We start from the raw sequence: 16,375 nt of genomic DNA on the forward strand, positions 1-16,375 counted from the left end.
TCCCTTTGAATCAGTGTGCTTTCATTCTTTGGATTAAAAACCTGGGAGTGTATTTGCTGGATCATATGCTAGATCTACTTTTAATATTTGAGAAAGCTCCATATTGTTATCCCTAGGGACTGGACCAGTCTACATTTCCGTCAACAGTATACAAGGGTTTCTTTTTCTCCACATCTTTCCAATATTCGTTGTTTTGGTCTTTTTCATATGAGCTGTTTTCACAGGTCTGATGTGGTATCTCACTGTAGTTTTGATTTCACTTTCCTGATGATATGTGATGAACATCTTTTCAAATACCTGTTGGCCATCTGTATGTCTTCTTTGGAAAAGTGTCTATTTAACCCTCTGCCCATTTTTTTATTTTTTTTGTTGTGTGAGTTCTTTGTAGATCATGAATATTAGTCCTACTGTCAGATGTATGATGTGCACATACCTTCTCTGATTTGGCAGGGGTTTTTTGGTTTGTTTTTAGTTTTGCTCTGCAGAAGCTTTTTAGTGTGATGTAGTCCCATTTGTTTATTTTTGCTTCTGTTTCCTTTGCTGCTGGAGTTGAATCCCAAAGACATCATTAAAATCACTGCTGTGGAATCTTTGGCTTATGTTTTCTTCAGTGTATTTTTATTGTATCAGGTCTCATGTCCAAGTCTTTTATCTATTTTTGTGTATAGTATAGGAGAGTAATCTAGTTTCATTTTTTTCCATATGACTGTCCAGTTTTCCCAATACCATTTTTTGAAGAGACTTTTTTTTCTCCATTGTATACCTTTAGCTCCTTTGTCATAGATTAACTGTCCGTATAAGTGTGTATTTATTCTGGGCTCTCAATTCTATATGTCTATATGTCTTTGTCAGAATTTTGAGTACTATAGCCTCGTAAAGTTTGAAGTTGGGGAATGTGATACTTATATTTCTCTTCTGTCTAAATTACTTTGGTGATTCAGCCTCCATTGTGGTTCCGTATAAATTTCAGTGATATTTGCTCTATTTCTTTGAAGAATTCATTGAAATTTTGATAGGGATTGCATTGGGTAAGATGTCCATTATAGCAATGTTAAAACTCTTCCAATCCATAAGCAGGGATATTTTTCCATTTTTGTCTTTTTATTTTATTTTAAATAATGTCTTAACAGTTTTCACCAAATAGGCCTTTCACTTCCTTTGTTAGGTTTATTTCTAGGTACTTAATTCTTTTTTATGCTACTGTAAATGGGTTGTTTTCTTGATATCATTCTCATTTAGTTTGTTGTTTGCATATAGAAATGCAAGAGATTATATGTTGGTTTTGTGGCCTGCCACTTTTCTGTGGGGATTTCTTTCTTTTTTTTAAACTGAAAGTTTTCAGTTTCTCACCATTGAATTTGATGCTTACTGTGGTTTTGGCATACACAGCCTTTATTATGTTGAGGTATGTTCCTTCTATCCCCATCTTTATCATAAATGGATGATGAATTTTATCAAATGCCTTTTCTGCATCTATTGGTATGATTATAAGATTTTTTTTTTTAATTTTAGCAGAGAACTAGGGTGTAGGCTGGAGGTATGGAGTGGGGGTGGTGAGTGGATTCACCAGAGACATTGGGGAACAGAATAGGCAGATTTACTGAAATACACTGCTAAGGGGAGCAGTGGGTGAGACAGGTGAGGTCTGCTGTGCCATGTGGATTAGCTCCTTGGCTGAGGATTGAACTCAGGTAGTAGTGGTGATAGTGCTGAGATTTAACTTCTAGGCCACCAGGGAGACCCTGATCATATGATTTTTGTCTTTCATTTGTTGATACAGTGTATTACATTGGTTGATTTGGGTATGTTGGTAAATCCCACTTGGTTGTGATGTATGATCCTTTTACTGTATTGTTGAATTCAATTTGCTTAGATTTTATTGAGGATTTTTACATGTATGTTTATTAGGGCCATTGGTCTATAGTTTTCTTTTTTTTTTTTTTTTTTTTATAGAGGCATGTTTTTATTTATTTATTTGTTTGTTTGATACATGCACTGGGTACAGTCAGAAGCACGGGAGGGTGAGAGAATTCACCACAGCCAGAGTGGGGAGCAGAGCAGGCAGAAGGACTGAAGTACACTGCTGAGGGGAGTAGCGAGCGGCAGGAGAGGTCTGCGCGCCATGTGGGACCCTCCTCTGGTGGCCGGGGAGCAGCCGGGGATCGAACCGGCGCTGCAGAGGTCGCCGGCAGCTTCGCAACCCAGCACTCAACCGCTGCGCCACCGGGGAGGCCCTATAGTTTTCTTTTTTTGTGTGATATCCTCATCTGCTTTTGCTATCACTGGTAAAACCATCAGGTTCTGGGCTTTGTTTTTTGGGTGACTTTTGTTTATGGTTTGTTTCCTTGCTTGTTGTTGGTCTGTTCAGGTTTCCTATTTCTTCCTGATGTCGTCTTGGGAAGTATATGCTTTTAAGAATTTGTCCATTTCTTTTTTTTTGTTTTTTTTTTTTTATATTTGAAAGAGCAGATTTTTTTTTTAAAAAACGATTATTTAAACAAGCACTGGGTACAGTCAGAAGCGCAGGAGGGTGAGAGAATTCGCCAGAGCCAGAGGGGAGAGCAGAGCAGGCTGACTGACGAAACACACTGTTGAGGGGAGCCGCGGGTGGCAGGAGAGGTCTGTGTGCCATGTGGGACCCTCACCCAGTGGCCGGGGATCGAACCGGCACTGCAGAGGCTGAGGGCAGCTTCGCAGCCCAGAGCTCAACCGCTGTGCCACCAGCGGAGGCCCTGAAAGAGCAGATTTATTAAGGAAAGGGACAGAAGAGTAAAAGACACTTGCATAGACACAAGCAGACAGAAAGAGCTGCCCCCAAAGGGGTAGCTTTGCTGAGAGAGGCCTGCGTCGTTGCAGGCAGGCAGCCTTGAGGAGAGCTGCTTCCACTAAGGGAGGTCAGTGAAGAGCTTGTACAGGTCACGGCTGCTGCCCTGTGGAGGGAGAAAGTTGGTGAAAGGAAGCACCTGCATAGTCACAGGTAGGCAGAAGGATTGCTGCCCATTCTGTATTTTCCAATTTGATGGCATAAAGATGATCATAGTGGTCTCTTTCAATTTTCTATAGTTCTGAGATGTCTATTGTAACTCATTTCTGAATCTGTTTTGTGTTTTCTCCCTTTTTTCCTTGGTGAGTCTAGGTAGAGATTTATCTATTTTGTAATTTTTCAAAGAACCTGCTTTAGGTTTCATTGATCTTTTGTATTTCATTTTGTTTCATTGATTTCTACTCATGTATATTATTTCTCTCCTATGGTCTTAAGGTTTCATTTGTTCTTTTTTTCTAGTTCTTTAAGGTATAATGTTAGATTATTTGAACTCTTTCTGGTTTCTTCATGTGTGTATTTATTGCTGTGTCCCATAATTTCTGGTAGCTTAACTTTTCATTTTTGTTTATCTCCAGGTTGTTTTTTGAAATTTCTCTCATTAATCCATTTCTCTCATTAATCCATTCTTTGATTTCTCCTCATTAATCCAATAGCATTCAGTAGTATGTTGTTCAGTCATATTAGAGGTTTTTCCTCCTTTTATTTTATGATTGATTTCTAGTTTGGTACCATTGTGATAATAGAAGACACTTGATATGATTTCAGTCTTCATGAATTTATAGACACTAGCTTTGTGACTCACATATGGTCTGTCCTGGAGAATGTTCCGTGTGCCCTTGAGAAGAATATATATGTTCAGCTTTTTGGGAGGGTCTAGTGCTCTACAAATATTTAGTAGGCCCATCTGGTCTGTTTTCCTTATTTAAGGCTATTGTTTCTTTGTTGATTTTCTGTCTGACTTATCTGTTCATTGATGTAAGGGGGTGTTGGAATCTCCCACTACTCTTGTGTTGCGGCTAATGTCTTTTTATGGGTTTGTTAATGGTTGTCTTAAATATTTTGGTGCTTTCATTTAGTGCATATATATTGATGAGAGTTATGTCTTCCTTTATCTTTTTTATTTTTTCAAAAGATTTATTTATGCATACAAGAACTGGGGTACAGGCCGGAGGTGCGGGGGGTGAGAGGATTTACCAGAGAGAGTAGGGAGCAGTAGAACAGGTGGGTCTACTGAAATATATTGCTGAGGGGAGCAGCGGATGAGAAAGAAGAGGTCTGCTGCACCATGTGGGTATCTCTCTGACTGGCTGGGGATCAACGTTGTGCTATAGTTCCTGTCAATAGCTTGATAGTGCTGTGTCTTTAACCCTTGTGCCACCAGGGAGGCCCCTGAAATGGTTATTTTAGGCTAAAATAAACATAATGAATTTTATCTGTTTAAAAGATACAGAAGCACTTGATGGAGACATTAAAATTTTTCCTTTTTGTATAATACTCCTTTGATCAAAGCATACGTTTACAAACTGAACTTTCCCATTCATTGTTTCTGATAACAGCAGAAAATAACATTGAGAGGTACTATATTTATTATGCATACAAGAACTGGGGTACAGGTCAGGGGTGTGGGGAGGCAGTGAGAGGATTCACCAGAGACACAGTGGGGAGCAGAACAGGCAGACTGACTGAAATACACTGAGGGGAGCAGCAGGCGAGTCAGGAGAGGTCTGCTGCGCCATGTGGGCAGCTCCTTGGTCGAAGACAGAACTTGTGCTGCAGTGGCTGCAGATAGCTTCTTAGGTTGCATCTTAACACCTTGCACAACCAGGGAGGACCCTGTCAAACTATTTTCTTAATTATGTTCTGCAGTTACTTCACACAACAAAATGTTACTTAACTATTTTGTGTTTCAGAATATATTCTTTCATTGTTTTTAGTGGATACTAAACAATCAAAATAAAGCAACAGAATTTTAATGTTACTCCTTTATTTTTCCCTCCCTAAAGATTCATAGAGTTAATCTGAACACACAGTATACTTTTCTTATTGAAATGTCAGAGATTATGATAGAGCCATAGCTGTAGAAACAGAAAAGGATGTCCTAGAGGCAGACGTTGTGGTTCAATAAGGAAAGTTTGGCACTCATATCCTCCCACTTCTTGGTCCAGCTGCAATATTTTTTGTATTCTGAAGCCAAATGTAATACAGTACTCAATCTATTTTAAATTATCAATAATACCTTTGAGTAAATGAGAGTATGTTAGAATAATATTTTGAAAGTCTTACTGTCTTGAAGAAAGAACTTTCTAATTTTCTTTAGAAAATTTCCTTATGTTCAGTAGTTATTTAAGAGGAATGTGTATTACAAATTATTCTGAAGATCAGGATGTTGACTTTTATATATGAATTATTCATGTTCTAGAGAGAAATTTCTAACTACATTAAATCTGTATAAGTTGTTTGGCAAGGTTTGTAAATACAAAGTGGTTAGGAAAAGAGACTGAATTTTAGATGATGTTGCTGCCTGTTGTATAGGAAGCAGCACCACTGGAGCACCCTTTCAGTGCTGTGAAACAAGAGCAGCAGAGAAAATGGATTGAAGAGTTAAACAAGCAAATAGAAGATGACCGGCAAAGAAAAGTAGAGGAAAAAATTATATTGTCTAAGGTAACTTAAAAAATTTTAAGGTCATAAAGGAAAAAATGAGTTTCACAGTGTTTAATTGTAAACTTGAAAGTATCTTGAAACTATTAGACTAAAACATTAGAGTATTCATATAAGCAAATGTGGAATAATTTGAACCTTTCATTGCATGCCATAAGTGATTTTGCATAGCTTCTTGTAAGTAACTTTTTAGAAATTTCATATTTTTTTGAATTTTTCATTCTTCAGTTGGTTATCTAAATTTATATGAAATCAGGATAGAATAGTTTTATTAATTTTTATGATGCTTATTTTACTGCTGTATAGTAACTTTTAGAAATCATATCTGTCATTGGATTTTATATGAGAACAGTTGGAAAAATTCTTAGTAATTCTTTTTTTGTCATGATTAGGGTGAGGAACATGACAGATGGGCAATGCATTTTGATTCATTAAAGAACTATCCTGATTCTCAGTCTCAAATGTCCTCTCGGTCAACACACAAACAACCAGAGTACTTCTGTGTCTCTCCAGACACTCAGGAGCTGGCTGATATTAGCAGTGTTTATACTCCTACAACGGCAAGCCAAGTTGAACCTTCAGAGGAGGAGTATATAGAAAAACCTGTTAGGGATGTGGTTATGACAAATAGTCAAAAAACAAGGTAAGTTCATTCTTCACTATTTATTGATGTTAAAGAAAATCTGTGTTTGGTTAGGATTGTTGTTATATATACACATCTTAATAAGACTTCAGGTTTATATATATATATATATTTTATAGAAATCAGTATACCCCAAACAAAAATTATTTAATACCTAGTTATATTCATCTTTTGGGGGTTTTAAATAGCCATGTATCTATCTTGTCAGCTTTCTCCGTTCTATGACTGCTCTCTTGGACCCAGCTCAGCTTGAGGAGAGAGACAGACGGCGGCAAAAACAGTTAGAACATCAGGTACTGCATTGTAAAAAATTGTTCTCTGCCTTAGTAATTCAATATTCATAGCTAACAGATAACCTAATAAATGGAGATTAAAATTCCAGTATAAAATTACTGGGATTTTGCTGTGATGAATCTAATCCTGACTCTAGCTGACATTATATTAAAAGTATGCTTATGCTGAGTACCAGATAGAATCACAAAGGACAGCCACCTGCCTTCCAAGAGAGGTGTTTATTTAATACATAGGTTGTGTATCTAAAATTGCACAAAATCTCAAGTTTTGGTATTGGAAATTTTATTAATTCAGTTTAGTTCTCCTAAATTCTGTTTAAGATGACAATTAGTTCTTTGAAAAAGAACTATATAGGGGTTTCAAGTAAAATTATGATTAAGAAATCTAGTAGAGATAAAAAGAAGAAATAGAACATCTAAACAGACCAATTACAAGCAGTGAAATTGAAACAGTAATCAAAGACCTCCCCCAGAATAAAAGCCCAGGACCAGGTGGATTTACAAATGAATTCTACCGAATGTTCAGAAACACACTAGTGCCTATCTTACACAAACTCTTTCAAAAAATTGAGAAGGAAGGGATAATACCAAACATGTTTTATGAAGCCAGCATTACACTAATACCAAAACTGAACAAGGACATCACAAAAAAAGAAAACGACAGGCCAATACCTAATGAACACTGATGCAAAAATCCTCTGTAAAATCTTAGACAACAGACATGCATCAATAAGATAATTCACCACAACCAAGTAGGATTTATTCCAGTAGGATTTCAACATCTGAAATCAACTGATGTAATCCAATACACGTCAACAAAAAGAAAAATAGCCATATGATCATATCAGTTGATGCTAAGGAAGCATTTGACAAAGTTCAACATCCATTTATGATAAAGGCCCTTGAAATTCTCGGGCAGAAGGAACATACCTTAACATTATAAAGGCCATATATGACAAACCCATAGCCAATATTATAGCCATAGGCAGGTGAAAAACTGAAGTCCTTTTCCTTAAGATGTGGAACAAGACAAGGATGTCCGCTCTCTCCACTGCTTTTTAATATAATACTGGAAGTCCTAGTCAGGCAATAAGATGAGAAAGACAGGCAAAGAATCCAAATAGGGAAAGAAGTAAAACTATCACTATTCACAGATGATATGATACTATACATAGAGAACCCCAAAAACTCCACAGAAAAACTAATCAAAATAACCACTTTATAGTAAAGTAATAGGATACAAAATCAGCACACAAAAATCAGTAGCTTTCCTATATGCAAACAATAAATCTGAAGAAGAAATAATCAAGAAAACCATCCCTTTTATAATTGAAACAACAACCAAATACTTGGGAATAGACCTAACCAAAGAGGTAAAGGATCTATACTAAGAAAAGTATAAAACATTGTTAAAAGAAATAAAATAAGACTGAAAGAATTAAAAGTCATCCCCTGCTCATGAATTGGAGGAATTAACATTATCAAAATGGCCATCCTACCAAGGGTAATTTACAGAATCAGTGCTATTCTAATAAAAATTTCAATGACATTCTTCAAAGAAATAGAACAAATATTTATGAAATTCATATGGAACCACAAAAAGCCCCTAATAGCCATAGTTCTCCTGACTAAAAAGGAAGGGAATGGAGGTATCACAATCCTGGACTTCAAACTATACTACAAAGCCATTATAATCACAACTGCATGGCACTGGAACAAGAACAGGCACACAGATCAATGGAATTGAATAGAAAAGCCAGAAATCCACAGATTTACGGACAACTAATCTTCAACAATGGAGCAAAAAATATGCAATGGAACAAAGAAAGTTGGTTCAGTAAATGGTGCTGAGAAAACTGGGCTGCTACATGCAAAAAAAAATGAAGCTTGTCAACTACCTCACACCGTGCACAAAAATCAACTCAAAATGGATTAAAGAACTAGACATAAAACCTGAAACCATAAAATACATAGAGAAAAATATAGGGGAAACACTACATGGCATACACCTTGGTAACATCTTTAAAGACACATCACCTAAAGCAAAGATAGTGAAAGACATTAACCAAAACAAAGAGACACCCCACTGATTGGGAGAAAATTTTTGCACACAATGCTAAAGGACTAATCAATCACAAAGATCTACAGGAGCTGACCAAACCTAATAAAAACAAAGTAAACAACCCAGTCAAAAAATGGGCAGAAGAGCTAAAAAGACTTTTCTCCAAAGCTGCAGTTGGCCCACAGGCATATGAAAAATTGTTCAACATCACTTGTAATCAGGGAAATGCAAATCAAAACCATAGTGAGATACCATCTCACACCAGTAAGAATGGCACATATTTAAAAAACTAGCAACAACAATTGTTGGTGAGGATGTGGAGAAATAGGAACTCTCCTACGCTGCTGGTGGGAGTGCAAATAGGTTCAAGCACTATGGAAAGCTGTTTGGAGGTTCCTCAAACTGCTAAAAATGGAGCTTCCATATGATCCAGCAGTTCCACCTTTAGGTATTTACCCAAAGGACACAAAAACATTAATTCAAAAGGGCTCCTGCACCCCTAATTTTATTGCAGCACTATTTACAATAGGAAAGCTTTGGAAACAACCCAAATGCCTGAAAATAGATGACTGGATCAAGAAGATGTATATATAGACAATGGGATATTACTCGGCAATCAAAAAAGATAAACTCATACAATTCACAGCAACGTGGATGGAGCTGGAAGGGATTATGCTCAGTGAAATAGCCAGAAAGAAAAAGGAAAATATTGGGTGGTTTCACTTTTAGGAGGAATGTAGAGGATCCAAATAAGGGATCAGGAAAAATAGTAATTATAAATAAAGTAAATACCAAAATCAACAGGCAGCTATAAACCAGAAATATTCTACATGGGGGTAGAGGGAACTAGGATCAAAACAGGAATGGGAAGAGCACTATGGTGTTGGCATATGGGTAAATTGGTGGTGGGAATTTCGCAGGGACTGTAACTGAGATGAGAACGCATTCATTGTACAAAAATGAAAAATGGTGTAAAAATACATAAAATAAGGACCTCCCTGGTGGCGCAAGGGATTAATACACAAGCTATGAAGTTATCTGCAGCCACTGCAGCACAAATTCAATCCCCCTGCCAGCCAGGGAGCTACCCACATGGCACAGCAGACCTCTCCTGACTCACCCGCTACTCCCCTCAGCAGTGAATTTCAGTCAATCTGCCTGTTCTGTTCTCCACTCTCTCTGGTGAATCATCTCACCCTCCACACCTCTGGCCTATACCCCAGTTCTTGTATGCATAAAATAAATGTTGGACCTCCCTAGTGGCGCAGGCGGTTGAGCGCAGCACCGTGAAGCTGTCCAGAGCCTCTGCAGTGCCAGTTCGATCCCTGCCGGCCACAGAGCAGCCCACATGGCGAACAGACCTCTCCTGTCTTGCCCGCTGTTCCCCTCAGCAGTGTATTTCGTCAGTCTGCCTGTTTTCTTCCCTACTCTGTCTCTGGTGAATCCTCTCACCCTCCCACGCATCTGGCCTGTACCCTGGCTCTTGTATAAATAAAATAAATGTTTAAAAAAATAAATGTTTAAAAAAAAGATGATTTAAAAATATATATATATAAAATTAAAAAATCTAGCAGTTTATATGAAGAGACTTACGGATAGGTTTTCCTTTTAATCTAATATTTAAGGGTTATAATTGCCGCAATAATTCTTTTTTTTAAAAAAGATTTATTTATTTTTGCATACAAGAACTGGGGTAGAGGCCAGAGATGTGGGGGGTGAGAGGATTCACCAGAGACAGAGTGGAAAGTAGAACAGGTGGATTGACCGAAGTACATGGCTGTGGGGTGCAGCAGGCAAGACAGGAGAGGTCTGCTGTGCCATGTGGGTCACCTCCCTGGCCAGGGATCAAATTTGTGCTGCATTGGCTGCAGATAGTTTCACAGTGTTGTGTCTTAACCCCTTGCACCACTAGGGATGCCCCCTGAATAATTCTTTAAAACTTTTAATGTGTGAAAAATTTGACTATCCTGATTCTCAGACTCATATAAACTGAATCTAAGATTGTCTCTTAAGTCTCTTATTATAACTAACCCTTTGCACTCCGCTGTCCCCTCTCAGGGGACATTGGAATTCTAGCATATCACTCGGATGTCCCCTCTCAGGGGACATTGCAATTTATTAGTGATTACGGGGAATTGAGGTTATTTCAACGCAGCTTTTTGAGACATGCATGTTTCCCTGAAGTTTTATCTTGAAATGGCACAAGAAATTAAATCAAAATATCGTAAAATGGTTCGGAGTGCAAAGGGCTAATATTACCCTTAATCAGTTCAGTGAGCATTTAGTTGTTTTTAACTACTTCTAATTTTAAGCCTTGAGGGCTTAAAGCAAAAGCATGTAAAATAATAGTGGAAGGTGGAATAAATACATTGGAAATTTGACATTTTAGCTTTACTCATACATGTGATACTTTTGTTTACAGATTAACTTATTTTAGAAAACACCATATAATTGCTTCGTGAATTTCTCTATTTGTGACAATGATTTATGTGATTATGACTAGAAAGCCATCACTGCTCAGGTAGAAGAGAAGCGCAGGAAGAAGCAGCTGGAAGAAGAACAAAGAAAGAAAGATGAGCAAGAAGAGGAACATCGCTTAGCACGGGAACGAGAAGAGATGCAGAAACAGTATGAAGAAGATATACTTAAGCAAAAACAAAAGGAAGTGGGTATTTATAACTATATCATTTAAGAGTAGAAAATACGTTTTAAAGGAAAAATTATTTCTTGGACCTTTTCTCTCTAAAGAGGAGATTAAGATTAGCTAATACACAAAGCAAAATATGCTTGATTTGAAATGATTATTAATAAATATTGTAGATATGTTAAAAGATTGGTCTTTCTATCCTTCTCTACTGGTGAGTAGGAGCATATATTTGCTGAGTGATTGACTGGAATACAGTTGGTTGCTGTGTTAGAGGTTTGCTCTGCACTAAATAAGGATCTTTTTAAAAAGAGTAGCTATCTGGTTGGCTAGGAGAACCCCCATGTTAAGTGATATGGATAATGTTTGGTGGTATCAAGACCCATGTTTGAGCTAACCTGACAGCAAATCATACAATGACCTTTGATTGCCATAGATTCATGAAGTTTGCAGAGTAGAGCATAGAGCATTTCCCCTGGTGTGGTGAGATTGGGCTGAGAGCCTGCATTTTCTTGACCTTTCCCACTTGTAACTTCACTCCAAAATTAGTTGATAAAAGGACACATGATCCTGGGTTCCAATTTTATTATGTTTACTAGATTAAGCCAATTGTGTATGTGAAATAATCAGGTGCATGGGGAAAAAAGCAAAATATCCTTTACTAAATTGCAAGAAATGACCATAAACTTTGTTTTACCTCTTAATAATCTTTTTAATGTGATAGAATTCTAATAGAATTGACCATAGTTTTAGAAACTTTGAAAATTTATTAGTGTAAACTTGGATGGATAAGAGTTCTTGTATTTGTGGTCTAATATGCCAGTGGAAAAAGATACTAAAATGTAAGGTTGAAAAGGGAAGGAGCTTTGCCCTATTGACTACTTGGGAGTATTTTGAATAGTTGCCTGGCATATAATTGGAGCTTAGAAAATACTGAGAGAGTAGTTCTGTATGTATTTAATAATTACATTTACACATTCTGTGCTGTAATATTGGTAGGAAATTATGACTCTCAAAACAAATGAGCTGTTCCAGACAATGCAGAAAGCGCAGGAGCTGGCACAGAGACTGAAACAGGAACAGAGAATTCGAGAACTCTCTCAAAAGGGACATGACACATCTAGATTGATGAAAAATCTTGGCGGTAAGCACTTGACTAGAATTTTACTTTCAATATTTTTTAAAGATGGGTTTAATTGTCACATGCAAGTGAAATCATACAGTATTTGTCTTTCGGACTTACTTCACTTAGTATAATGTCCTCAAGGTCCAGTCATGTTGTTGCAGATGGCAAAATTTTCTTTTTTATGAAACAAATATATTCCATTATGTATATACACACGTCCACTAATACACACACACACACACACACACACAACATTTTCCTTATCCATTCATCCACAGTGGACATTTAGTTTACTTCCATATCTTGGCTATTATGAATAAATGCTGAAGTGAACACATAGAGGTGCATATATTTTAAAGTTAGTGTTTGTTTTATTTTTTAAAGATTTATTTTTATCCATACATACAAAAACTTGGGTGTAGACTAAAGGTATGGGGGGAGGGTGGTGAGCAGATTCACCAGACAGTGGGGAGCAGAACAGGCAGATTGACTGAAATATACTGCTGAGGGGAGCAGCGGGCGAGACGGGAGAGGTCTGCGCCATGTGGGTAGCTCCCTGGCCCGTGATGAAACTTGGGCTGCAGTGGTTTCTGATAGCTTCATAGTACTGAGACTTAACCCCTTGTGCCACCAGGGAGGCACTGTTTTTGTTTTCTCAAGATAAATACCCACAGGTGGACTTGCTGGATCATGTAGTTTCTTAGGAACCTCCATATTTTCCATAGTGGCTGTACCAAGTTATATTCCCAGTAGTGCACAAGGGTTCCCTTTTCTCCCTATCTTGTCAACAGTTGTTATCTCTTTTTTATAATAGCCAGTATTAGGGGTTAGGGTGATGGCTTGTTGTGGTTTTGATTTACATTTCCCCAGTGATTAATGTTGTTGAGTACCTTTTTCATGTGGCTGTTGGCCATCTAGTTATCTTTGGAAAACAGGGAAACATGTCTGTTCAAATCCTCTGCCCATTTTTAACTCAATTTTTTTTTCCTATTAAGTTGTGTATAAGCTCTTCATATTTTGGGGTTATTAACCCCTTACCAGATTTGCAAATACTATCTATTAGTCCATGAGTTGACTTTTCATTTTGTTGGTTTCCTTTGCTGTGCAGAAACTTTTTATTTTGATATGGTCCCACTTGTTGATTTTTGCTTGTATTTCCTTTGCTATTGTTGACAAATCCAAAAATTCCAGTACCAATATCTAAGAGCTTCCTGTTTTAGTTTTATGGTTTAAAGTCCTAATTGTTCAAGTCTTTGATCCATTTTGAGTTAATTTTTTGTGGATGGTGTGTGGTAGTGGTCTTGTTTCACTCTTTTGCATATGGCTGTTCTTGTGATTGTTCTTAGCAGCACATACACATGTATACATATACTGTCCTCGTTGTATATTTCGGGGCTCTATTTTGTTCCATTGATCTATGTGTCTGATTTTATGCTAATACTGTATTGATTAGTGTAACTGTAATTTAGTTTGAAATCGGGATACATTATTGTTCTTTCTCAAGATTGCTTTGGCTATTTGGGATCTTTTGTAGTGTAATTCACCTTTTAGGATTGTTTGTTCTATTTTTGTGAAAATGGCAGTGGGATTTTGATAGGGGTTGCACTGAACCTGTAGATTGTTTTGGGTAGTAAGGGCATTTTAACAATATTCATCCAACCCATGATCACAGACTATCTTTCCTTTTATTTATGTCCTCTTTGATTCTTTTAAAATAACTTCCTTTGGGGGCCTCCCTGATGGTACAAGGGGTTAAAGTCTCAGCATTATCAAGTATCAGGCTATTGCAAGCCAATGAGACAAGAGTTCGATCCCCGGCCAAGGAGCTGACCTAAGGCATGGCAGACTTCTCCTGTCTTGCCCACTGCTCCCCTCAGCAGTATATTTCAGTGCAACTGCCTGTTGTGTTCCCCACTCACTCTGGTGAATCTGCTCACCCCCCACATCTCTAGCCTGCACCCCAGTTCTTGTATGCATAAATAAATCCTTTAAAAATTAATTTCCTGTTTTTAAATACCCTCAGCACATCTGTTAACTTTTTTTTTATAGACAGATCTGTACTAATGCATAAAGATACTTTATTTGAAAAATTGCTTTAAAACTAATGTTAAGGGCCTCCCCTGGTGGCGTAGTGGTTAAGTGCTGGGTTGCGAAGCTGCCCCGCAGCCTCTGCAGCGCCAGTTCAATCCCCGGCCGCTGGGCGAGGGTCCCACATGGCGCGCAGACCTTACCTGCCGCGCCCGCTGCTCCCCTCAGCAGTATATTTCGCCTGTCTGTCTGTTCTGCTCCCTGCTCTGGCTCTGGTGAATTCTCTCACCCTCCCGCACTTCTGACTGTACCCAGTGCTTGTATAAATAAATAAATCTTTAAAAAAATAAAAAAAATAAAACTAATGTTAAACTTTTCAGTATCCTCACGTAAATTTTCTTGCATTTTACTCACAATTGGTAAAATTTGTACTTTTATAACCATTTCTACAGAGAAATCTTAAGTGATCTCCTAAATTCAGTGAAATAATTGTGCAGATAACTTTTTGCAAAATGATTTAATTAGCCCTTGTAAACCTTCATTGCAATGTTCATAATGTTTGACTCAGAAGTCTTTACGTGTATTTTTTTGCGCTATACATAATTTCTATTAATGTTCCTGAACTGTCATTTTATCAGATATTTTACTAGTTGATACAAGTGGAGTATAATGTATCCATTAACAACATTTCAAATTCAAAACAGGCTTGGATGAAATCAGTGGTAAAATCAATTCTACGACCTCGCCCAAGAAGGATACTGGTGTGCAAACAGGTATTCATTTAGAAATTGTGATTTGATTTAAAATTTACTTAGTTACTGTTTAGTTCAATTTAAAATTAAAGTAATTATTGACTTGGTAAGAGTTAGAAAATAAAGGGATTTCTTGGTTTTGGTAAGGGGTTCCTCCCATTATAACTTTATCGAGAAATAATTCATACAGCAAAATTAAAATCCTTTTGAAGGATGCAATTCATTTTTTTATACAATTCAGTTTTTATTTCTCTGTATTTGTGTATTAGGGATAGTTCATATAATTAGAATACCGTATGTTCTCTTTCGTGTCTTGAATCTTGTGTGGTTTTTTTTTTTAAAGATTTGTGCATAATAAGAACTGGGGTGCAGGCCAGAGATGCGGGGGGCGGTGAGAGGGTTCAGCAGAGACAGTGGGGAACAGAACAGGCAGATCGACCGAAATCCACTGCTGAGGGGAGCAGCGGGTGAGTCAGGAGAGGTCTGCCATGCCATGTGGGTAGCTCCCTGGCTAGGGATCAAACTCGTGTTGCAGAGGCTGCGGATTGCTTCATAGTGCGGTGCTTAACCCATTGTGCCACCAGGGAGGCCCTTGAATCTTGTGTTTTAAGGTTCATTCATGTTATAGCATGTCAATACTTCATTCCTTTGTATCATGGATTATTTTATGGGTATATCCATATTTTGTTTATTCATCAGTAGACATTTGGGTTACTTCTGCTTTTGGCTATTATCATTATGCTGTCTGATCATTCAGGTACGTACAGGTTTTTGTGTGGACATGTTTTTCACGTCTCTAGGGAGAGAAGGGTAGCTTTATTGAGTCATGCAGTAACTCTGTATGTTTCGCATCTTCACAACTACAAAACTCTCTTCAAAACAACCACACCATTTGGCATTCCCACCAGCAAGGTATGAGGGTTCTTTTCTCTACATCCTCACCCATACTACTACTCATGGTGGTGTAGTATTGTGGTTTTGATTTGCATTTCCCCAGTGACTAATCATATTGAGCATCTTTTCATATACTCAAGTTTTACATAGATAGTATCCATGCTGAGTAACTTTAACATAGGTCTGCTTGCAATTAGTCCTTTCCGTCCTCCAAACCAGGCCAGAGGTGCAGGGTGGTGGTGAGAGGATTTACCAGAGACAGAGTGGGGAACAGAACAGGCGGATTGACTGAGGTACACTGCTGAGGGAAGCAGCAGGCAAATAAGGAGAGGTCTGCTGTGCCATGTGGGTTAGCTCCCTGGCCGGGATCGAACTCATGCTACTGTGGCTAGTGATTGCTTGATAGCACTGAGACTTTAACCCCTGAGCCACCAGGGAGGTGTTTTGG

The 16,375-nt window shown here is 37.8% G+C and overlaps 1 protein-coding gene across 6 annotated transcripts in view; it reads left to right on the forward strand.

Moving 5' to 3' along the window:
• CCDC66 (coiled-coil domain containing 66) overlaps positions 1-16,375 on the forward strand; it is a 65,990-nt gene that overhangs the window by 41,910 nt on the left and 7,705 nt on the right. For 5 of the 6 annotated variants that reach the window (XM_054694756.1, XM_054694754.1, XM_037530819.2 and 2 more), the window contains 6 exons: positions 5,357-5,488; positions 5,878-6,128; positions 6,337-6,421; positions 10,987-11,148; positions 12,127-12,271; positions 14,986-15,054. In XM_054694756.1, the coding sequence (XP_054550731.1) occupies positions 5,357-5,488; positions 5,878-6,128; positions 6,337-6,421; positions 10,987-11,148; positions 12,127-12,271; positions 14,986-15,054 (844 nt within the window). The remainder of the gene's footprint in view (positions 1-5,356; positions 5,489-5,877; positions 6,129-6,336; positions 6,422-10,986; positions 11,149-12,126; positions 12,272-14,985; positions 15,055-16,375) is intronic. The other variant, XM_054694760.1, reaches the window with a different exon arrangement.

Source organism: Talpa occidentalis, unplaced genomic scaffold (genome assembly GCF_014898055.3).
Source record: "Talpa occidentalis isolate TD23 unplaced genomic scaffold, MPIMG_talOcc4v2.1 talOcc4.10, whole genome shotgun sequence".
NCBI lineage: Eukaryota > Metazoa > Chordata > Mammalia > Eulipotyphla > Talpidae > Talpa > Talpa occidentalis.